The 23,723-nt window shown below is 45.6% G+C and overlaps 1 protein-coding gene across 1 annotated transcript; it reads right to left on the reverse strand.

Moving 5' to 3' along the window:
• Positions 1 to 10,393: 10,393 nt before the first annotated feature.
• On the reverse strand, positions 10,394 to 12,563 carry LOC116967741 (probable G-protein coupled receptor 139). The gene is made up of 2 exons (XM_033014349.1): positions 12,494 to 12,563; positions 10,394 to 11,295 (listed from the first exon to the last, which is right to left on the reverse strand). The coding sequence occupies exons 1-2, from the start codon at positions 12,561 to 12,563 to the stop codon at positions 10,394 to 10,396; spliced, it is 972 nt and encodes a 323-aa protein (XP_032870240.1).
• Positions 12,564 to 23,723: the final 11,160 nt, after the last annotated feature.

The raw sequence follows: 23,723 nt of genomic DNA on the forward strand, positions 1-23,723 counted from the left end.
ATGTTGTGTGTATAATCATTGATGGTTAAGGAATAGGAATAAAATGAATCAAAATGGATGTTGAGAAGTTGTGGTTTTTGAAACCTGCTGGTATTAATGGTCAGATGAAGCACAATCTAATACTTGTTTCTATATTTGCATGGAGCTGGCACTTGGTTCTCTGACATGGGATTGGATTGCCTCTGTTTTTTACAATGCTCTGGTCACCTCTATAGCAGCAGTGGTATCGAATAAAGCACAATTAAAACTCTTTGAACTCTCATTTTGACCAGCCAGTGGGTACATTTGGTCCATATCCCTCCAAACCTGTGATACAGTGCCCTCCATAATGTTTGGGACAAAGACCCATCATTTATTTATTTATATCCGTACTCCACAATTTGAGATTTGTAATAGAAAAAAACCCACCTGTGGTTAAAGTGTGCATTGTCAGATTTTAATAAAGGCCATTTGTATACATTTTGGTTTCACCATGTAGAAGTTACAGCTGTGTTTATACATAGTCCCCCCCTTTTTCAGGGCACCATAATGTTTGGGACACATGGCTTCATAGGTGTTTGTAATTGCCCAGGTGTGTTTAATTACCTCTTTAATGCAGGTATCATAGAGCTCTCAGCACCTAGTCTTTCCTCCAGTCTTTCCATCACCTTTGCAAACTTTTATTCTGTTTATCAACATGAGGACCAAAGTTGTGCCAATGAAAGTCAAAGAAGCCACTATGAGACTGAGAAACAAGAATAAAACTGTTAGAAACATCAGCCAAACCTTAGGCTTACCAAAATCAACGGTTTGGAACATCATTAAGAAGAAAGAGAGCACTGGTGGGCTTACGAATCGCAAAGGGACCGGCAGGCCAAGGAAAAGCTCACTGCTGTAATTTCTACATGGTGAAACCAAAATGTATAAACATGATCTTTATTATAATCTGACAAAATGCACTTTAACCACAGGTGATTTTTTAAATATTACAAATCTCAAATTGTGGAGTACAGAGGCAAGTAAATAAATGATGGGTCTTTGTCCCAAACATTATGAAGGGTACCTGTACCTGTCTAACTGTTTCTTAAATGTTGGGATAGTCCCAGCCTCAACTACCTCCTCTGGCAGCTTGTTACATACACCCACCACCCTTGGTGTGAAAAAGTTACCCCTCAGATTCCTATTCCATCTTTTCCCCTTCACCTTAAACCCGTGTTTAAGTCCGGTATGGGAATAGGCTGGGCCACAGGTGGCAAATTCGACCCTGCCGATCGTCACGGAGGTCCCGCTAAGGTCGAGATCGTTGCAGAGGTCCCGATGAGGTCGAGAGGGACAACGGCCAAACGCAGGCAATTGGGACTACCTTGAGCAGACACCTTGGTCGGCGTGGATGAGTTGGACCACCGGGATTCTGTGTAACTATGAACGCTGGAGGTTTGATCAATAAGTTTGCAGGTAACTTGAAAGTTGGTGGAGACACAAGCCTGAAGAAGATCCCTGACCCAACATGTTGTGTCTGAGCTTGCAGGATGCTAGCCAATAATAGGGGCATAGATTTTAAGGGCAGGGATGTATATCATGGTACAAGATGGGCAGAAGGGCCCGTTTCTCCGCCGTACGACTCCTGTATTAACATAGAAACATAGAAAATAGGTGCAGGAGTAGGCCATTTGGCCTTTCGAGCCTGCACCGCCATTCAATATGATCATGGCTGATCATCCAACTCAGTATCCTGTACCTGCCTTCTCTCCATACCCCCTGATCCCTTTAGCCACAAGGGCCACATCTAACTCCCTCTTAAATATAGCCAATGAACTGGCCTCAACTACTTTCTCTGGCAGAGAATTCCACAGATTCGCCACTCTGAATGTGTGGGGAAAAAACATCTCATCTTGGTCCTAAAAGATTTCCCCCTTATCCTTAAGCTGTGACCCCTTGTTCTGGACTTCCCCAACATCGGGAACAATCTTCCTGCATCTAGCCTGTCCAACCCCTTAAGAATTTTGTAAGTTTCTATAAGATCCCCCCTCAATCTTCTAAATTCTAGCAAGTACAAGCCGAGCCTTTCTTCAATTAAATGGGGAATCAGTTTGACACAGTTAGACCCAGAGACCTGGTCTTCGGGCCCAATACATTGTGCACTTGAACGGAAGAGTTCAGCTATTTTTTTGTTTAATGAATCGAATAATTGAAGTTACAGGATATGTCACCATGGTCTTCACCTGTTCTCTGAAGTTGGACTGAGTCACAGCGTAGATAAATGTGTTGGTACAACAATTCAAGTGTAACAGCATAATACTGATGTGGCGAAAGATGTACTGGGCATCATTATACTGGCTGGTGGCGATCCCTGCAATGGAATAAAAGAAGGAATCTATGACATAGAAGAGCCACAAGAGGATGAAGCTGCCAGACAATGTGAAGAGCAAGATTATAGACCTCCTACGGCTCTCCATCTCAGGGTCACTGCCTTTGTCTCCACTGCTCTGACCTCTCAGCGCCTTCCGCACCCGGCTGGCGACCAAGATGTGCTTGACTGTCAGAAAGTTGAACATCAAGATCAACCCGAATGGAAGCAATGGGGTAGAAATGGAATCAAACCAGTCAAATGCCACCCATTCAGGCTCGGAGAAATAGCCCGCCTTGAAGATGCACAGCCAAGGAGTGCCTTCGATGATGACCCAGGGTTTCAGTATGAAGTACTTGGGGATGTTCTTTGCGGTGACCAGAATGCCGGTTGCTGTCAGAACCACCGTGGCGGTTTTCCTGCTGCAGTATTGAGTCTTTAGCTTCTGGCAACAAATGGCCACGTAGCGATCAAAGGTGAAGGTGACGGTGAACCAGACAGAGCAGCCCCTGGCCATGTGCCGAAGGACATACAGCACCCGGCACACGGGGAAGGTTCGCAGGAAATTCCAGGGGAAGTAATAAATGTTGATGCGCCGCAGTATCACCTGGGTGATGATGGTCAACAGGTCCGCTGTTGCCATGGCCACCAGGTAGAGGGTGGTGCAGGTGGAGAGGCCACACTTGCCACGGGACAGGATCACGATCGCCACCAAGTTCACTGTGGAGCAAGACAAGAGAGGGAGGAGTCACACATAGAAACACACAAACGTGAAAAGCTTTTGTTGCGTGTTATCCAGTCAGCCGAAAGACAATACATGATTTCAATCGAGGTTATTCCCTTATCATAGAAACATAGAAAATAGGTGCAGGAGTGCCTTCGAGCCTGCACCGCCATTCAATATGATCATGGCTGATCATCCAGATCAATATCCCATACCTGCCTCTTTCCATACCACCTGATCCCTTTAGCCACAAGGGCCACATCTAACTCCCTCTTAAATCTAGCCAATGAACTGTGGCCTCAACTACCTTCTGTGGCAGAGAATTCCACAGATTCACCACTCTCTGTGTAAAAAATGATTTTCTCATCTCGGTCCTAAAAGAATTCCCTCTTATCCTTAAACTGTGACCCCTTGTTCTGGACTTCCCCAACATCGGGAATAATCTTCCTGCATCTAGCCTGTCCAACCCCTTAAGAATGTTGTAAATTTCTATAAGATCCCCCCTCAATCTTCTAAATTCTAGAGTGTACAAGCCGAGTCTATCCAGTCTTTCTTCATATGAAAGTCCTGCCATCCCAGGAATCAGTCTGGTGAACCTTCTCTGTACTCCCTCTATGGCAAGGATGCCTTTCCTCAGATTAGGAGATCAAAACTGTATGCAATACTCCAGGTGTGGTCTCACCAAGACCCTGTACAACTGCAGTAGAACCTCCCTGCTCCTATACTCAAATCCTTTTGCTATGAATGGTTGGGGGAGTCCAGAACCAGGGGCCACAGTTTAAGAATAAGGAGTAAGCCATTTAGAACGGAGACGAGGAAACACTTTTTCTCACAGAGAGAGGTGAGTCTGTGGAATTCTCTGCCTCAGAGGGCGGTGGAGGCCAGTTCTCTGGATGCTTTCAAGAGAGAGCTAGATAGGGCTCTTAAAGTTAGCAGAGTCAGGGGATATGGGGAGGAGGCAGGAACGGGGTACTGATTGGGGATGATCAGCCATGATCACATTGAATGGCGATGCTGGCTCGAAGGGCCAAATGGCCTACTCCTGCACCTATTGTCTATTGTCTATTGTCTACTCAATGATATATTGTCCAAGAGATTGAAGTAACTGAAGATGCTGCAATCTAGGACAGAAACAGAGCGCTGGATGTACTCAGCAGATCAAACAGCATCTGTGAAGACAAGTTGAGTTTATAGTCCAATGCACAAGTATGTGAGGTGCAGGTACAATGGAAATCTTGGTAGCAACAGCATCACAGCCACACAGACTCGTACAAACTCACTAGAAACATAAACGAAGAATTATATGTAGATTCTGCAGGGTGATGTAAAGAAACACAAATTGTTCCCATCCACAGACTCACTGAAAGCCACTTACCAGGGACACCAAGAAAAGCGATGACTGTGTACCAGACTTTCGCAGCGAATTGAACTGGGAAATGCATGTTCCGTGTGGGGAGACAAGAGACCTTGTGTTGGACTCGATCACTTGGATCTCACACAGTCTCCGAACGTTTCATTTATACACACACTGCTGATCTCCGGGGAGGTGTCGAGGTTGCAACACTGCCTGAATCATTGCATTTAAAAAAACTGAATATATTGCAACAGGGAAGTTAAATCCCTCTTGTGCTAATTAGAAAATTCGAATTAAATTGGAAATTGGCAGAGGAGGGGTGAAAAATAAAACCTGGAGGATGAGATCTGGGAGATGGCACTAAAAGCTGGGGTAACTCAGCGGGTCAGGCAGCATCTCTGGAGATAAGGAATGGGTGACGTTTCGGGTCGAGACCCTTCTTCAGACGGGGAGTCAGGGGAAAGGGAAACGAGAGATATAGACGGTGATGTAAGAAACATAGAAACATAGAAAATAGGTGCAGGAGGAGGCCATTCGGCCCTTCGAGCCAGCACCGCCATTCATTGTGATCATGGCTGATCGTCCCCTATCAATAACCCGTGCCTGCCTTCTCCCCATATCCCTTGATTCTGCAACGCCCTAGAGCTCTATCTAACTCTCTCTTAAATCCATCCAGTGATTTGGCCTCCACTGCCCTCTGTGGCAGGGAATTCCACAAATTCCATAAATTCACAACTCTCTGGGTGCAAACATTTTTTCTCACCTCAGTCTTAAATGGCCTCCCCTTTATTCTAAGACTGTGTGGCCTCTGGTTCTGGACTCGCCCAACATTGGGAACATTTTTCCTGCATCTAGCTTGTCCAGTCCTTTTATAAATTTATATGTTTCTATAAGATATCCCCTCATCCTTCTAAACTCCAGAGATATAGAACAAATGAATGAAAGATATGCAGACAGTAATGATGGTAAAGGCAGCAGGCCATTGTTTACTGTGCGCTAGGTGAAAGCCCATCTGTTTTTGCATATCTTTCATTCATTTGTTCTACATCTCCCTACATCACCGTCAATCTCTCTTGTTTCTCTTTCCCCTGACTCAGTCTGAGGAAGGGTCTCGACCCGAAATGCTGCCTGACCCGTTGAGTTACCCCAGCTTTTAGTGAAAGCCTTTTGAGTTTACCCCTGTGTCTTGCCTGTGCTTGGCTCTGCTCATTTCTTGATATCGTTACAACAAGACTAGGATTTGAGGGTTGAGGGCAGCGGTAGAGTTGCTGCCTTTTAAACCCCTGTCTCACGGAGCGAGTCCACCCACGAGTGATCCTGACTTTAAAACAAATCAAACTCGTGGTAATCACGTTGACTTAACGTAGCGGGAACGTCGGAACTCGTGGACAACTAATGCCCCTGTCCCACTTAGGAAACCTGAACGGAAACCTCTGGAGACTTTGCGCCCCCTACCCAAGGTTTCCGTGCGGTTCCCGCAGGTTTTTGTCAGTCTCCCTACCTGCTTCCACTACCTGCAACCTCCGGCAACCACCTGCAACCTCCGGGAACCGCACGGAAACCTTGGGTGGGGCGCAAAGTCTCCAGAGGTTTCCGTTCAGGTTTCCTTAGCCACTCGTAACGCTAACGGCAGGTACTCGGGAAACTTGTTAACTTGTAAAAATCTTTCAACACGATGAAAAATTTCTACGAGTCAAATTTACTCTTGAAGTAAACATTTTAAACTTTTAAACTCGTTGTAAGAAAGTAAGTAGCCCTTGAGTCCACGGTGGGCATTCTTTAACTCAGTGGGCAGGCAGCATCTCTGGAGAGAAGGAATGGCTGACGGGATGACGTTTCCAAAATTCTGCTGCGTCTTTGTGTTACTCCAGCACTGAGTGTTCACTTTTTGTCAACCAGCATCTTTGCCCTTTCTTGCTTATGACATTATTTGTATCCGTGGCAGTTGATTGTCGCTCCCTTCAGTTTCCCGGGGGGTCGGGACGGGGGGGGAGATGCTGCCTAGTGACCATCTCATTTATCCAATTGATCGGCCATGATTGAATAGACATGATGGGCCGAATGGCCATTGTAAGACAGTAGCTCTACCGCTGTGCCAATGTGCCACCCTGTGTGGCAACACTTTGGGTCCAGGCAGTTTATCTTCATCGCCCGAGATGGAGCCATGAGGATCTGGTACTGTGAGAAGAACCAATGGATTATAGATGTAACAATATTGGTATTAGTTTGTTATTTAGGTGTGTCGAAATACAATGAAAACCTTTATTTTGCGTGCTATAATAAAAATCATCCATACATGATTACAATCAAACTATACATTGGTACATCAGGTAGTGCAAAAAGAAAAAAGTAACAGAGAGCAGAATATTGTGTTGTATCTGCAGAGAAAGTGCAATTTAAAAAAAGTGCAAGGTCACAATGAGGTAGATTGGAAGATCCTGGAAATTCATCTTTAACTTATCATAATAATCATAATCATACTTTATTAGCCAAGTATATTTTGCAACATACAAGGAATTTAATCTGCCATACATTCATACCATTAAAAAGCAACAAGACACACAAAACACATTTTAACATAAACATCCACCACAGTGACTCCTCCACATTCCTCACTGTGATGGAAGGCGAAAAAAAAGTTTGGTCACTTCCCTTCTTTGTTCTCCCGCAGTCGGGGGCCTTTGAGAGGAACATTCACAAATCTGATAGGGAAGAAGCTGTGGTTGAATCTGTTGGTGTACCCACAATTTCAATCTTTTGTTTATAGGCCCGTCAGTGCCCATAAACTGCAAACCAAAATTAATTCAGCAGAAGCGGTGGCACAGTGGCACAGCGGTAGAGTTGCTGCCTCACAGCGCCGGAGACCCGGGTTCAATCCTGACTACGGGTGCTGTCTGTGCAGAGTTTATACATTCTCCCTCTGACCGTGTGGGTTTTCTCCGGGTGCTCCGGTTTCCTCCCACACATCAAAGACGCGCAGGTTTGTAGGTTAATTGGCTTCTGTAAATTGTAGGTTTGTCCCTAGTGCATAGGATGGTGCGACTGTACGGGGTGATCGCTGGTCGGCACAGACTCATTGGGCCGAAGGGCCTGTTTCCGTGTCTAACGCAGATGCTGAAAATCTGAAATAAGAACAAAGATTGTAAACTGTCGATTAGAGATGAACAAGACCATTTTACTGTTAAATTATTCTAATCGCTTTGACTAAAATAAATGTTTCAACTCAAACAGCACTCGTGGTCAGGATGGAACACGGGTCTCTGGCGCTGTGAGGCAGCCAGCAACTCTCTGTGGATAGACCACCACATGGGCAAAATTAAACTTCCTAATGCAGACAGCAGTGTACTTGACATCAGCCACAGACAGAAACCAGAGAGTCCAACGAGGACGTAAACACTGTGACATCCACCAACATTGTTTATTTAGTTTTATGTGTAAGAAAGAACTGCAGATAGATGCTGGTTTAAATCGAAGATAGACACTGAGGGGTCTCAACACGAAACATCACCCATTCCTTCTCTCCAGAGATGCTGCCTGTCCCACTGAGTTACTCCAGCTTGTTGTGTCTATCTACTGTTTAGTGTTAGTTTAGTTTGGAGATATAGCGAGGAAGCAGGCCCTTCGGCCCACCGAGTCCGTGCTGACCAGCGATCAACCTGTACACTAGAGCACTATACTACAAACTAGGGACAATTTACAATTATTTACCCAAGCCAAATATGGATATAAAACATCTTCTTCCCACCCATCCATTGATTCAGATCATGTCACTGCACACTAACTCCAGTCTCCAACCAGAAAATGATGTGTATATTCCTGCTCTCTGCCCTTCGAGCATGAAGAAACATTTAATCTATTCCAAGAGGTAGAGTTGCTGCCTTATACCGACTACGGGTGCTGTCTGTACAGAGTTTGAATGTTCTCCTTGTGACCGCGTGGATTTCCTCCGGGTGCTCCGGTTTCCTCCCACACTCCAAAGACGTGCAGGTTTGCAGGTTAATTGGCTTCTGTCATTTCTGAATTGTCCCTAGTGTGTGTAGGATAGTGCTAGTGTGTGGGGGTGGCTCTCTGTAGTCTAGGGACATGACAGGTAGAACTTATAAAGCCAGAGTTGTCCAATATTGTTGCTACAACTAAAATGTGGGATGCTTGTTTAAATTACTACTCCTTTTATTATGTTTAAGAAGGAACTGCAGATGCTGCAAAAATCGAAGGTAGACAAAAATGCTGGAGAATCTCAGCGGGTGAGGCAGCATCTATGGAGCTTTTTGTTATTTTTATTCCTTTTTATTATTGTTAGTTTTAATAGTTCCTCCAGCAACCAGGGAGCAGTGCTGAACTATTATCTACCTCCTTGATGACCCTCGGACTATCCTTGATAGGACTTTACCTTGCACTAAACGTTATTCCCTTATCATGTATCTGTACACTGTGAATGGCTCGATTGTAATCATGTATTGTCTTTCCGCTGACTGGTTAGCACACAACGAAACTCTCTGCCACAGAGGGTAGTTGAGGCCAGTTCATTGGCTATATTTAAGAGGGAGTTAGATGTGGCCCTTGTGGCTAAAGGGATCAGGGGGTATGGAGAGAAGGCAGGTACGGGATGCTGAGTTGGATGATCAGCCATGATCATATTGAATGGCGGTGCAGGCTCGAAGGGCCGAATGGCCTACTCCTGCACCTATTTTCTATGTATCTATGTATCTAAAAGCTTTTCACTGTACCTCGACACACGGGACAATAAACTAAACTGAACTGAGGTAGAAAGTCTGAATTGGCCAAGATTACTAAGTTTGTTTGTTTCCTATGAATGTGGAAACCAACTTGTCTTACGAACTAATTCACGAGCTCAACAGGTCAGGCAGCATCTGTGGTTAAGTTATGATTCCTTTTTATTTTTATTAGCTGGAATAATTTTTAGTTCAGTTCAGAGATACAGCACAGAAACAGTCCCTTCGTCCCACCGAGTCCGTGCCGACCAGCGATCCCCGCACATTAACACTACCCGACACACACTAGGGACAACTTACACCTACACCAAACTGTGTAACGTCTTTGGAGGTAGATAAAAATGCTGGAGAAACTCAGCGGGTAGGGCAGCATCTATGGAGCGAAGGAAATAGGTCACCCTTCTTCAGACTGATGTCGGTGGAGGGTGGTGGGGCGGGAAGAAGGAAGGAAGAGGCGGAGATGGTGGGATGTGGGAGGGCTGGGAAGGGGAGGGGAAAGAGGGAGAAAGCATGGACTACCTGAAATTGGAGAAGTCAATGTTCATACCGCTGGGGTGTGAACTACCCAAGCGTGTGGGAGGAAATTCGAAGATCTCCGGAGAAACCCCACGCAGGTGTCGGGGAGAACGTACAAACTCCGTACAGTCAGCAGCCATAGTCGGGATCGAACCCAGGCGGTATGGTCATGAGAGGTCTCCTATGCTCGTGAGAGGTCACCCGCGACATATCGCCAGGGGGTCGCCTGCATGGTCCTGAGAGGTCTCCTATGGTCGTGAGAGGTCTCCTATGGTTGTGAGAGGTCTCCTATGGTCATGAGAGGTCTCCTATGGTTGTGAGAGGTCTCCTATGGTTGTGAGAGGTCTCCTATGGTTGTGAGAGGTCTCCTATGGCCGTGAGAGGTCTCCTATGGCTGTGAGAGATCTCCTATGGTCCTGAGAGGTCTCCTATGGTTGTGAGATGTCTCCTATGGTTGTGAGAGGTCTCCTATGGTCGTGAGAGGTCTCCTATGGTCGTGAGAGGTCTCCTATGGTTGTGAGAGGTCTCCTATGGTCGTGGGAGGTCTCCAAAGTCGTAGTCTTTCTGGTCGCCGCTGAATTCTCAACATGTTGAACATTTTGGCGACCTAACACGGGTGGGGGCCAGTCGCCTGTGAAGGTCGCGTAAGTGGGACAGGCCCTAAGGCAGCAATTCTACCGCTGCGCCACTTCCAGCGCTGATTCCTCCAGCACTTTTGCGTTTTGCTTTTTTGAAGTGGTTTATTTCCGCAGTTTGCCAATGAGGGAGAGTGGATATTTCAACCCCAGTTTCAGCTCTGCCCTGAACCTATTCTGGGTGCCGGCGTAGATGAAGGGGTTGGCGCAGGAGCAGAGGAACTGTAGCATGTAGCCACTTTCTTCCAGGAGGAAGTTGGACTCATTGAAGTTGGAGCCGGAGAAGTAGGTGACGCTGGCGATGCGGATGTAGAGGAAGGTGATGAACACCAGGAGCCACAGGAGGATGAAGAGACCAGAGATGCTCAAGAGAAGGACTATGGACCTCCTGCGGCTCTCAGTCTCCGGGTCGCTCTGACCCTCTCTGTCCTCGTTGCCCCGAAGCCTCCTGCGGGTTGAAATCGCCCTTAAAATGTGGCGGACCGTCAGGAAATTGAGGAGGAGAATTAACACGAAGGGGAGACAGGGGGTTAGGATGCTGTCGATCCAGTCAAAGGCCACCCAGGCCGGCGAGGTGTAAAAGGAGGGTTTGATTTTGCACGGTGTGGCCTCGCCTTTAGCAAGGGGCTCAAAGATGAAATACCAGAATGCGTTCTTGAATGAGCTGAGAGCACAGACAGTGGCGACCACGGCGGCTGCCATCCGCTCCCTGCAGTACGTGGCTTTCAGTTTGTGGCAACAAATGGCCACGAAGCGGTCGAAGGTGAAGACCACGGTTGTCCAGACGGAGCAGTCCCTCACCGCGTACACCAGCACGAAGTTGACGTTGCACAGCGGGGAGAAGGTGAGCGGGTTGGCCGGGGAGTTCATGGCCACAACCCGGTTCAGGACCACCGCCGTGATCAGCACCAGCAGGTCGGTCACTGCCATGGACAGTAGGTACAAGGTGATGCAGCCCGATAGCCCACACCGGCGGCGGCACAAGATCCAAATCACCGCCACGTTAGCTGCAAGACACACCACACACGCAGCGGGGCATACTAGTGAGTGTGAGTGTGAGTGTGTGAGAGAATGAGAGAATGAGAGTGAGTGTGAGAGAATGAGAGTGAGAGTGTGGGTGCGAGTGTGTGAGTGAATGTGAGTGTGAGTTTGTGAGAGAATGAGAATGAGAGTGAGTGCGAGTGTGCGAGAGAATGAGAATGTGAGTGTGAGAGAGAATGAGAGTGTGAGTATGAGAGAATTAGAGTGAGTGTGAGTTTGAGGGAATGAGAGTGAGTGTGAGTTTGAGAGAATGAGAGTGAGTGAATGAGAGTGAGTGGATATATTTAAGGCAGAGATAGATAGATTCTTGATTAGTCCAGGTGTCAATGGTTATGGGGAGAAGGCAGGAGAATGGGATTGAGACCAGCCGTGATTGAATAGTGGAATAGACATGATGGGCCTAATTCTGCTCCTCTCACTTACAAACTTATAATTAAAATAAATCAACGATACTGGGAGAATAATAAGATTAGAGTCATAGAGTGATACAGTGGAAACAGGCCCTTCGGCCCAACTTGCCCACACTGGCCAACGTGTCCCAGCTACACTAGTCCCACCTGCCTGTGTTTGGTCCATAACCCTCCAAACCTGTCCTATCCATGTACCCGTCTAACTGTTTCTTAAACGTTGGGATAGTCCCAGCATCAACTACCTCCTCAGGCAGCTCGTTCCATACACCCTCCACCCTTTGAAGGAAAAAGTTACCCCTCAGAATCCTATTCATATCTTTTCCCCTTCATCTTAAACCTATGTCCTCTGGTCCTCGATTCCCCTACTCTGGCCAAGAGACTCTGTGCATCTACCCGATCTATTCCCCTCATGTTGGTATTATTAGATATGAATAGGATTCTGAGGGGTAACCTTTTCCTTCATGATTCATATCTTTTCCCCTTCACCTTAAACCTACATCCTCTGGTACATGTTTGGGAAAGGTTTAGAGGGATATGGGCCAAAACGTAAGCCAGTGGTACTACTAGCGTAGATGGGGCATCTTGGTCAGCATGGGCAAGTTGGGCCGAAGGGCCTGTTTCTATGCCGGTTCTAGGGTCATCTGCATAAGCAACATGGGCCACGATTCTACAATTAAAAGAAACTAATAATACCAAAGTGAGAACAAGTATTTCACAACACTTTGCAGATTGAAAATGAAAGTTAATACGTTACCAGGAATGCCGATGGCTGCAATGACTGGATAGTAAATGGCAAACAACAAGATCTTTGGAGGTCCGTGCATTGTGTGCGGAGGTTTTCAGCGGACAATAAATACACTGTATTCACAGTCTGTTATATTTATACCCAATAACTCTCACCAGGGAACACATCAGGAAGGCATCATTGCGTTTTTACGCTAATTACAGTAATTGAAACCAGCGCCTTATTCCAGCTGATGCCAAAAGTTGTTTTGATGAATAATTGTGGATATGTTTCCACATCGTTCCAGAAAAGTATGAAAAGACTTAACGAGTATTGCGTACAGTTTTGGTCTCCAAATCTGAGGAAAGACATTCTTGCCATAGAGGGAGTACAGAAAAAGTTCACCAGACTGATTCCTGGGATGGCAGGACTTTCATATGAAGAAAGACTGGATAGACTCGGCTTGTACTCACTAGAATTTAGAAGATTGAGGGGGGATCTTATAGAAACTTACAAAATTCTTAAGGGGTTGGACAGGCTAGATGCAGGAAGATTGTTCCCGATTTTGGGGAAGTCCAGAACAAGGGGTCACAGTTTAAGGATAAGAGGGAAGTCTTTTAGGACCGAGATGAGAAAAACATTTTTCACACAGAGAGTGGTGAATCTGTGGAATTCTGTGCCGCAGAAGGTAGTTGAGGCCAGTTCATTGGCTATATTTAAGAGGGAGTTAGATGTGGCCCTTGTGGCTAAAGGGATCAGGGGGTATGGAGAGAAGGCAGGTACAGGATACTGAGTTGGATGATCAGCCATGATCACATTGAATGGCGGTGCAGGCTCGAAGGGCTGAATGACCTACTCCTGCACCTATTTTCTATGTTTCTATGAAACCCTTCAAGGAGGCAATGTGCTTATTTTCTATGTTTCTATGTTTCCATGTTTCTGGTCGGCGCTAAATTTTATTATTATTATTATTTATTTATTTTTTTATTAGAAGTACGGTAAGTTACAATACTACACAACACATATGTCTTAATACATTTTTTGTACCGCTTCATTTTTTGAGCTTTAAGAAAAAGATAGAAGTAAAGAAAGTAAAGAAAGTGCGCAAGAGTCGTGAAGGTGCAGGAGAGTGTTGAGAAAAGATAGCCCCTTAGAAAAGAAGTTAGAGAAGGAAGTAAAGAAAGAAAGTAGACCCTAGAAAAGAAGGAAAAAGAAAGGAGAAACAATCGCTCTATTATAACATTAAACTCCGCAGAAAGGGGACTACCAACCAAGTCTGTTTTTGTTGTTTTTGGGTTTTTTTACCCCCCGTTGCCAGATCCTGGTACCTTTTATTTATTTATTTATTTATTTATTTTTAAAATTACTATTGCACCTTATGCTTGTAATAGTTCCAAAAACGTAGACCACGTCTTTTGGAAGTGGTCTGCTTTGCCTGCTAAGAGGAATCTCATCTCTTCCAGATGTAATGTTTCAAACATACTTGATATCCACATTTTTATTGTTGGTGTAGGCGCATTTTTCCAGAATTTAAGTATGAGCTTTTTTCCCATTATTAGCCCGTAATTGAGTAAATTCTTCTGAAACACGTTTAGTTCAGGGTTACCTTCCGATATTCCAAAAATAATCCATTCTGGTTTTGGTACCAGTTTTATTTTAATTAATTTTGTAAAGATGTCAAATATTTCATTCCAGAATTTTTGTATTTTTGTACAAAAAACAAAAGAATGCGCTATGGTAGCTTCTTGACACAGACATTTATCACAGGTGGGTGAGACATTAGGGAAGAGTTTATTTATTTTAGTTTTTGAATAATATAGTCTATGTAATGTTTTGAATTGGATGAGAGTATGTCGTACGTTGATCGAACATTTATGCACCTGTAGTAAATGATTATCCCAGCTCTCTTTTGAAATTTTTATAGCTAATTCTTGTTCCCAGTCTCTTCTAATTCCATCAGTTGTGGGTATTTCTGTGTTTAAGATGATATTATATAAGTATGATATTAGATTCGCTGATTCCGCCTTTGTCTTCATTGCTTCATCCAGTAAGTCTGTAAGCATATTATGATAGTCTTTTGTGTATTTTTTCAGATAATCACGAATTTGAAGATATTTAAAATATTGATTATTTTTCAAATTATATTTCAGTTGTAGTTGTTGAAATGATAGTAATTTTCCCACTTCATACAGATCTCCGAGCGTTTTGATTCCCATTCTTTCCCATTGTATAAATGATTTGTCTATAACTGATGGTTTAAACGATGGATTATTAACTATTGGTATTAAAAGAGATAGGTTTCTTAATTTTAGATTCTGTTTTATTTGTTTCCATGTTCTAATTGTGCTATGTATAATTGGATTTTTATTATAATTTTTGTTATTCAGATGTATTGGTGAGAGGAGAGTCGCTCCTATATTACACGGAGAGCAGTCCTCTCTTTCCATTACAATCCAGTCCACCTGCTGGGCAGAATTGTCCAGCAGGTGATTCATATTTTTAATATTTACTGCCCAATTATAATACATAAAGTTAGGGAGCGCTAGACCACCCAACTCTTTTTGTTTATTAAGGTGTGTTCTTTGTATTCTATGGGATTTATAATCCCATATAAAATTTGTAATGTCCGAGTCCAATTTTTTGAATAACTTTTTTGGAAGATATATAGGTATTGATTGAAATAGGTATAGGATTTGTGGTAAAAATATCATTTTTATAGCGTTTATTCTGCCTATTAGGGACAGCGGAAGTGTTTTCCAGAATTTAATCAAATTATTTAGTTTCTTAAGTAAGGGATTATAATTGGCTTTAAACATATCATGGTAGTTTCTAGTAATTTCAATTCCCAAATATTTGAATTTTTCTGTGGCTATTTTAAAGGGGAATTTCCGGAGGTGTGTTGAGTCTTTTGGTTTTATCAACATAATTTCACTTTTGTTCCAGTTTATTCTATATCCTGAGAAGGATCCAAAGTCCTCAATTAAATTTAATATGTTTGGTATACTAATTTGTGGTTTTGTGATGTACAATAGTACATCATCGGCGTATAAAAATATTATGTTATTTGAGTGTTTTGGATTATAACCATAAATACCATAACATCTGCCAACCCCTACTGTGCAGTGTCTACCATTCAGTGGTGGCCAGTGCTCTGTTTTATTGCTGTGGCCTGTTGGGGAGATGGCGCCCGCATAGCGGACAAAAACAGACTGGACAAGCTAATCAGGAAGGCCGGCTCAGTGGTCGGGGCTGAGCAACGAACGGTCCAGCAGGTGGCAGAGGCCAGAACTCTGAACAAACTGGGTTCAATAATGACCAACCCCACTCACCCACTCCATGCCCTGAAGGTGATCAAGAGCAGCATCTTCAGTCAGAGGCTGATTGCACCAATGTGCAAAACTGAGAGACATAGGAAGTCCTGTTTACCAGCTGCTATAAGGTTATATAATGCGCATAAATAACTGCACTTTTTTTTAAATTAATTGTATTTTAACTTGTATTTTAACTTGTATTTTAACTTGTTAAGTATGGAAGCCATTTGAGGAAATGTGTGGTGTTATGTCTGTCTTGAAGCTGTCGTGGCACTGTAATTTCCTGTAAAGGATTATTAAAGGTATAATCTAATCAAAAATATCCGGGTGTGTTCTTATTTTTTCAGCAAGGGGTTCAATTACCAAAGCAAATAACAGCGGTGATAGTGAACATCCTTGTCTATTGCCCCTTGATAATTCAAATTTCGTGGATAGTATATTATTAGTTAGTATTCTAGCCGTGGGTTTGTTATATAATAGTTTTATCCATGCGATGAAGTTCTCTCCCATTTGGAATTTTTGCAATACTTTAATCATATAATCCCATACTACTTGATCAAACGCTTTTTCTGCGTCCAGTGAGATGATAGATAACTCTTGGTCATGAGATTTATGTGAGTGCATTATGTTAAGCAAGCGTCTCAAATTATTGAATGAGTGTCTCTTAGGTATAAATCCTGTTTGATCCTCATTTATTAATCTACTAACATACCTGCTTAGTCTTCTGGCTAGTGTTTTCGCTATTATTTTTTGATCTGTATTTAACAGAGCAATAGCTCTATATGATCCTGGTTCTTCTATATTTTTATCTTTTTTAAGTATTAATGTGATCGTTGATTCTGCTAATGTTTCAGGTAATCTTTGCTCTTTAAAAGCGTATGTATACATTTTCTGTAAGCGTGGAGTAACTATGTCGTAAAAGGATTTATAGAATTCATTACTGAATCCGTCTGGTCCTGGTGTTTTTCCGTTCTTAAGTGTGTTTATTGTGTCTTCTATCTCCTTAGAAGTAATTTGTGCTCCCAGTTCCTCTTGTTCCCTCAGTTCTAATTGAGGGAGATTACAATTATCCAGAAATTCTGAGACTTTATTATTGTCTATTGACGTTTTAGATGTGTATAGATTCTGGTAAAATTGAGCAGATCTTTTATTGATATCCTTGGGTAGTGTTAATAATTCCCCTCTATCTGATTTAATCTTTAGTATTGCATTCTCTTTTTCCCGTTTTTTCAATTGGCGTGCTAGAAGTTTGTGGGGTTTGTCCCCGAATTCGAAATGTTCTTGTTTTGTAATTTGAAATAGTGTTATAACTTTCTCTGACAATAATTTGTTTAGCTTGAATTTCAATAGTAGAATTTTATTATGTTTATCCATTGTTGGATCTTTAGCATTATCTGTATCTAATTGTTTTATTTGTTCTTCTAAATGTCTTTGTTCATTCTTATTCTTTTTATTTTGAAAAGCTTGAAATGAAATAATGACTCCTCTAATAAATGCTTTGAAGGATTCCCATAATAGCGTGGGGGATATATCTGGTGTATCATTTATCTCAAAAAATAGGTCCATCTGTTTTTTTAGATATATACTCCCTTGTGGGTCTTTTAAAATTTCCGAGTTAAACCTCCAGAACGATTTATTCATAGACATTCCTTCTAATTTTAAAACAAAAGTTAACGGAGAGTGGTCTGAGATCGCATTGATATGGTATTTAGGGTTCATAGTATGCGGAATTAATTTTGTATCCACAAGAAAATAGTCTATACGTGAGTATGTTTTGTGTACCATTGAATAAAACGAATAATCCCTTCCCATCGGGTTTGCAATCCTCCAAACGTCTGCTATATTTGTGTTTTTTATATATGTATGTAAGAGTTCACTGGTTTTAGATTTCATATTACCTCTTTGTTTTTGCATCGATTTATCTAGATAAGGGTCTAAAACACAGTTGAAGTCTCCTCCAATTATAACATTTTGATAATTAAATTCTGCAATTATATTCAAAATGTTATTGAAAAATTGAGGATTATCAAAATTGGGCGCATAAATGTTTACCAGCGTAATTGGCGTAGTATTGATCTCTCCTGTTACTATAAGGTATCTCCCTTCCTTATCTGATATAATATTCTTTGATTTAAATGGTATTCCTTTACGAATAATGATTGCAGTGCCTCTAGATTTGGAAGTGAATGGAGAGTGAAATGTTTGGCCTATCCAGTTCGCCCTCAGTCTCGTCTGATCTTGATGTTTAAGATGCGTTTCTTGTAGAAACGAAATGTCCGTGTTGTATGATTTCAACTGAGCTAGTATCTTGCCCCTTTTAATAGGTTCATTAATACACGTTGAAACATTTTCGGCGACAGTGGGTTTGACTCCAATGAGCGTAGCTTGACTTCTCCTGACGTAGGTGATGTCGTAGTTGTAGCCAGGTTAACGTAGTTTGTCGCTGGTGCTGACTTCGATTTTTTTGTTGTTAAAGTAATGATTCTATTTCAAATTTTATGTCGAAGGGGGGGGGGGTCCAGTCGCCGGTGTTTCGGTGACCTGCTACAACCATGACAGTCACCGGCAGTCGCCTAAACATAGCCAAAGTGGGACAGGCCCTTTGCAACGCTAGAGACTCGGGTTCGACTCCAGATTACCTCATCCGGACATCATTATCCCAACATTCTGTCAAGTTGCATCACAGCTGGGTTTGGGAACAGCTCTGCCCACGGCCGCAAGAAACTGCAGAGAGTTTCATAGGAATCCAAGGGGTAACCTTTTCCACACAAAAGGTGGTGGTGGGTGTATGGAACGAGCTGCCAGAGGAGGTAGTTAAGTAAGTAAGTAAGTAAGTTTATTGGCCAGGTATTCACATACAAGGAATTTGCCTTGGTGCTCCGCCCACAAGTAACAACATGACATACAGTGACAGTTGGGTCATATAGTTGAGGCTGGGACTATCCCAACATTTAAGAAACAGTTAGACAGGTACATGGATAGGATAGGTTTGGAGGGATATGGACCAAGTGCAGGCAGGTGGGACTGGTACAGATGGCCGGAGTGGGCAAGATGGGCTGAAGGGCCTGTTTCTACACTGTATCACTCTGTGACTCTATGAGTTGTAGATGTCGCCGAGCCCATCACACAGACCAGACTCCCCACCGTTGACTTCATCTGTACTTCACGCTGCCTCGGAAAAGCAGCCAACATAATCAAGGACTCATCCTACCGTGGTCAATCCTTCTTCACCCCTCTCCCGTAGAGTTTGCATGTTCCCGCTGCGAACGTGTGGGGTTCCCCCGGGTGCTTCGGTTTCCTCCCACATCCCAAAGACGTGCGTGTTTGTAGGTTTCTCCTCATGTGCAGAGAGTGGATGAGAAAGCGGGATACCAGAACTCGGCGAATGGGTGATCGATGGGCTGAAGGGCCAGATTGCATGCTGTATCTCTAAGTGAAATCTCTAAACTATTCTAAACTCTCTAAATTCTTTGAAGATAGACATAAAAAGTTGAGTCACTCAGCAGGTCAGACAGCATCTCTGGAGAGAAGGACCCTAGACTGAAGAAGGGTATCGACCCAAAACGTCACCTGTTCCTTCTCTCCAGAGATGCTGTCTGACCCACTGAGTAAAGGGCCTGTCCCACCAGCATGCGACTCAGGGTTACAGGGGTTACAGGGTTTCCTTTATTGTCATTCAGACCGAAGTCTGAACGAAATTTCGTGCCTGCAGTCATACATACAATACAATAAAAAACAGCAATAAACACATATTAACATCCACCACAGTGAGTCCACCTAGCACCTCCTCACTGTGATGGAGGCAAAAGTCTTAGGTCTGCAGTCTCTTCCCTCCTCTTCTCCCTCTGCGCTGAGGCGATACCCCACCGGGCGATGTTACAACTGTCCCGCGGCTCAAACACCATGGCCCCGGGGTGGTCGAAGCTGCCGTCCACCAGTCCTGCTGACGCAGCCGCTGGCTCGCGGCCGAACCCCGGACTCAGGCCACCGCCACCAGAACTGCCGTCCCAGCCACCGGAGCACCGCTCCAGCCCCGAGCCGGATCGCCCTCACGTGAGTGCCGTTACCGTCTCAGCCTCGCGCCAGGCCGCCCCGACTGGGCGCCGCTCCTCCCTCGGGCTGGGCCGCCCCGACATGGGCACCGCTCCTCCCTCGGGCTGGGCCGCCCCGACTGGGCGCCGCTCCTCCCTCGGGCTGGGCCGCCCCGGCTGGGCGCCGCTCCTCGCTCGGGCTGGGCCGCCCCGACTGGGCGCCGCTCCTCCTTCAGGCTGGGCCGCCCCGACTGGGCGCCGCTTCTCCCTTGGGCTGGGCCGCCCCGGCTGGGCGCCGCTCCTCGCTCGGGCTGGGCCGCCCCGACTGGGCGCCGCTCCTCCCTCGGGCTGGGCCGCCCCGACTGGGCGCCGCTCCTCCCTCGGGCTGGGCCGCCCCGACTGGGCGCCGCTTCTCCTTCAGGCTGGGCCGCCCCGACTGGGCGCCGCTTCTCCCTTGGGCTGGGCCGCCCCGACTGGGCGCCGCTCCTCCCTCGGGCTGGGCCGCCCCGACTGGGCGCCGCTCCTCCCTCGGGCTGGGAACGCCGTACCTCCCTGAGCTCGGCCACTCCGACGGGAGCACCGTTCCTTCCTCGGGCCGGCCGTCCTCACGGTAGCGTCACAGCCCCTCACGGAAGCCCTGTTCCAGCCCCGAGCCGGACCGTCGTCACGTCAGCGAGCTCAGGGTGAGTCCTGGCGGGCTCTGCCTCCTGAGCCTCGAGGTCGCCAGCTCCGCCATTAGGCCTCAGCGCAGACGGAGGCAGAGAAGGGGAATACGACAAAAAGGTCGCATTCCCCCGCAGGGAGAGACAGCAAGCCCCGTTTCAACCCCCCCCCCCCCAAACACAAACTAAAAAACCAAAAAACTAGACTAACCAAAACGAAAAAAAACAACACAAAAAAGCAAAAACAGACGGACTGCAGGTGAGCCGCTGCTGCCAGGGCAGCGCCGCCACTCCATGCAGCAAGCGCGACCTAACATGGTCGCTTGAGCCGTACGCCCTCGCGGGGCCGGTCCCACTTCGATCGGCGGAGCCGTATGGAGTTGTGCGGAGCTGGTCCCGACATCGCGCGGGGCGCCGAAAAACTGACCGTGTTCAAAAATTCCGCGCGGCAACGGCCTGCCGACCCTCACCCGCCTCGACGCCGTACGCAGCGTCTTGACGCCGTACATCACGCGTGGACTTCCCGCGGACTTCGCTCGAACTCCACATCATTCACTCGACCTCCGCGCGGCCCCCGTTTCCGGTTTGGTCGCGCTTGCCGCATGCTCGTGGGACAGGCCCTTTTCTCCAACTTTATGTGTCCATCTTGGGTTAAAACCAGCATCTGCAGTTCCTTCCTACTCATCTGTAAATTCCTTGATGGGAATTATTAGTCTGTTACTCACTCGTTTGCAAAATATATATTCTCATTGTACAAAGTGTTTTCATCTTTCTGGCTTCGATGCTCAATGAGGAAGCTTGTTCTAAAGGGAAGACTCACTTTCAATGGATTTGTGAAATATTATATTGTAACCTAGAAAGATGTAAATGAGCAATAATTCCAATTAGTTGAAGGTCATGATGACATTAGAATGTCATCAGAATGTCAAGCCAGCTGTGGAAGCCACCGATATAGAAACATAGAAAATAGGTGCAGGAGGAGGCCATTCGGCCCTTCGAGCCAGCTCCGCTATTCATTGTGATCATGGCTGATCGCCCCAATCAATAACCCGTGCCTGCCTTCTCCCCATATCCCTTGATTACACTAGCCCCTAGAGCTCTATCTTTTATTTCATAGAAACATAGAAAATAGGTGCAGGAGTAGGCCATTCGGCCCTTCGAGTCTGCACCGCCATTCAATATGATCATGGCTGATCATCCAACTCAGTATCCCACCCCTGCCTTCTCTCCATACCCCCTGATCCCTTTAGCCACAAGGGCCACATCCAACTCCCTCTTAAATATAGCCAATGAACTGGCCTCAACTATTTTCTGTGGCAGAACGTCGCCTATTCCTTCTCTCCATAGATGCTGCCTCACCCGCTGAGTTTCTCCAGCATTTCTTGTCTACCCTCATCATTTCCCACCTCCCTTCCCTACCACTTCATTCCTGGGTGGCACGGTGTCGCCACAGTACAGTTTCAGCCTCATCCCGCTTTCCATCCTGACCACAGGTGCTGATGGGTCCTTTATGACCATGTTGTTTCACTCTTTCCATCCAGCCGTCTTTTGTGTTGGCAGAAACATTGAAACGTAGACAATAGCTGCAGGAGTAGGACATTCGTCCCTTCGAACCAGCACCGCCATTCAATATGATCATGGCTGATCATCCAAAATCAGTACCCCATTCCTGCCTTTCCCCCCATATCCCTTGATTCCGAAAGCCCGAAGAGCTAAATCTAACTCTCTCTTGAAAACATCCAGTGAATTGGCCTCCACTGCCTTCTGTGGCAGAGAATTCCACAGATTCACAACTCTCTGAGTGAAAATTTTTTTCCTCATCTCAGTCCTAAATGGCCCTTATTCTTAAACTGTGTGACCCCTGGTTCTGGACTCCCCCAACATCGGGAACATTTTCCCTGCATCTACCCTTAAGAATGTTATATGTTTCTATTAGATATCCTCTCATCCTTCTCAATTCCAGTGAATATAAGCCCAGTCGCTCCATTCTTTCATCCTCTGCTCTCCCCAGTAACCTCATGGATTAAAGGGGCCTCAAAGGGGGTTATAAAGCCCTAGAAATCAGTTAGACCGAGGTGTGTGTGTGTGTGTCCCCCCCAGTAATGTCTGAAGTGAATCACATCAGGAGGAGCATTATCGATACTTTGGTGATCTGGGCTTTGATGGTTGGTGGGGCAGGGGACCTGTGTCCCTCTGCCCTGTAGGATGCAGGCAAGTTCCAGTGGGTCCGTTCTGTCCATTTTCACACAGGGTGGGACCCAGGCAGCTGAGGGGCGGCAACAGTGGCGCAGCGGGTAGAGCTGCTGCCTCACAGAGCCAGACACCTAAGTTCCACCCTGCCTGGAACCCAGCTGCTGTCTGCGCAGAGTTTGCACGCACTCCGTGACCGCGTGGGTTTTCTCCGGGTGCTTCGGTTTCCTCCCACATCCCAAAGACGTGCGGGTTTGTAGGTTAATTGGCCCTTTATTTGTAAATTGTCCCTAGTGTGTGTGGGGAGTGAATGCGAAACTGGGGTAGCATGGAACTAGTGTGGATGGTTGGTGCTGACCCAATGGGCCGAAGGGCCTGTATCTCTAAACTGAGTTCCTGCAACTAAGCCACACAGGAGTCAAAGTTTTGTGTGCAACACCAGAGTGTCCATTGTGGAGGGAATAGGGGAAAACAAGGGGAAGGATTTGCGCTCGAACCCTCTGTTTGATTGGTGCTGGAATGTATCTGCCCCTCAGTGTTTGTCCAGGCCAACACATGATGTCTCTGAAATAATACACACTCTGCCACCAACCTTGCCCCTCCAACATCTCTGAGTCACGCTCTGCATCCTTGCTCAATATGATCATAGAATAATTGGAAAGGGTACATTTGGCCCAACACATCCATACTAACCCATTGCCCAGAATCTGGTCCATCAAGCCCCTATGCCTCAGGGATTATAGTGACCCAGCTTCCACCAATCTCTCAGGCAATGCATTCCACTCACTGGGTGAAGAAAGTACCCAAATCTCTTCCCCTTTACCCTAACCCTGTGTCCTCTGGTTCTATCCGAGTCTTACGTGGCATGGGGGCTTGATGGGATGTAATCAGACTTCCCATTCTGTCCAGCAGTGGGCTAAAGGTCTCACAGCAACGCATGCGATTGAATTCAAAACACACAGCACAATGTCGACTTGGCCGTTTCCTCCATGCTTCTTGCTTGCATCAGCTGGTCAGTTGTGGGTTTAAGAGGTGAGGAGAGGACGCCGTGACTTATGCTCATTTG

This window comes from Amblyraja radiata, chromosome 41, assembly GCF_010909765.2.
Source record: "Amblyraja radiata isolate CabotCenter1 chromosome 41, sAmbRad1.1.pri, whole genome shotgun sequence".
NCBI classification, from domain to species: Eukaryota; Metazoa; Chordata; class Chondrichthyes; order Rajiformes; family Rajidae; genus Amblyraja; species Amblyraja radiata.

Excerpts from the sequence above, each read along its gene's own strand:
- LOC116967741 (XM_033014349.1), bottom strand. The coding sequence starts at position 12,563 with ATGCACGGACCTCCAAAGATCTTGTTGTTTGCCATTTACTATCCAGTC. Across the intron at positions 11,296-12,493 it reads TGCAGCCATCGGCATTCCTG|CTAACGTGGCGGTGATTTGG; the intron begins GTAACGTATTAA and ends TGTGTCTTGCAG.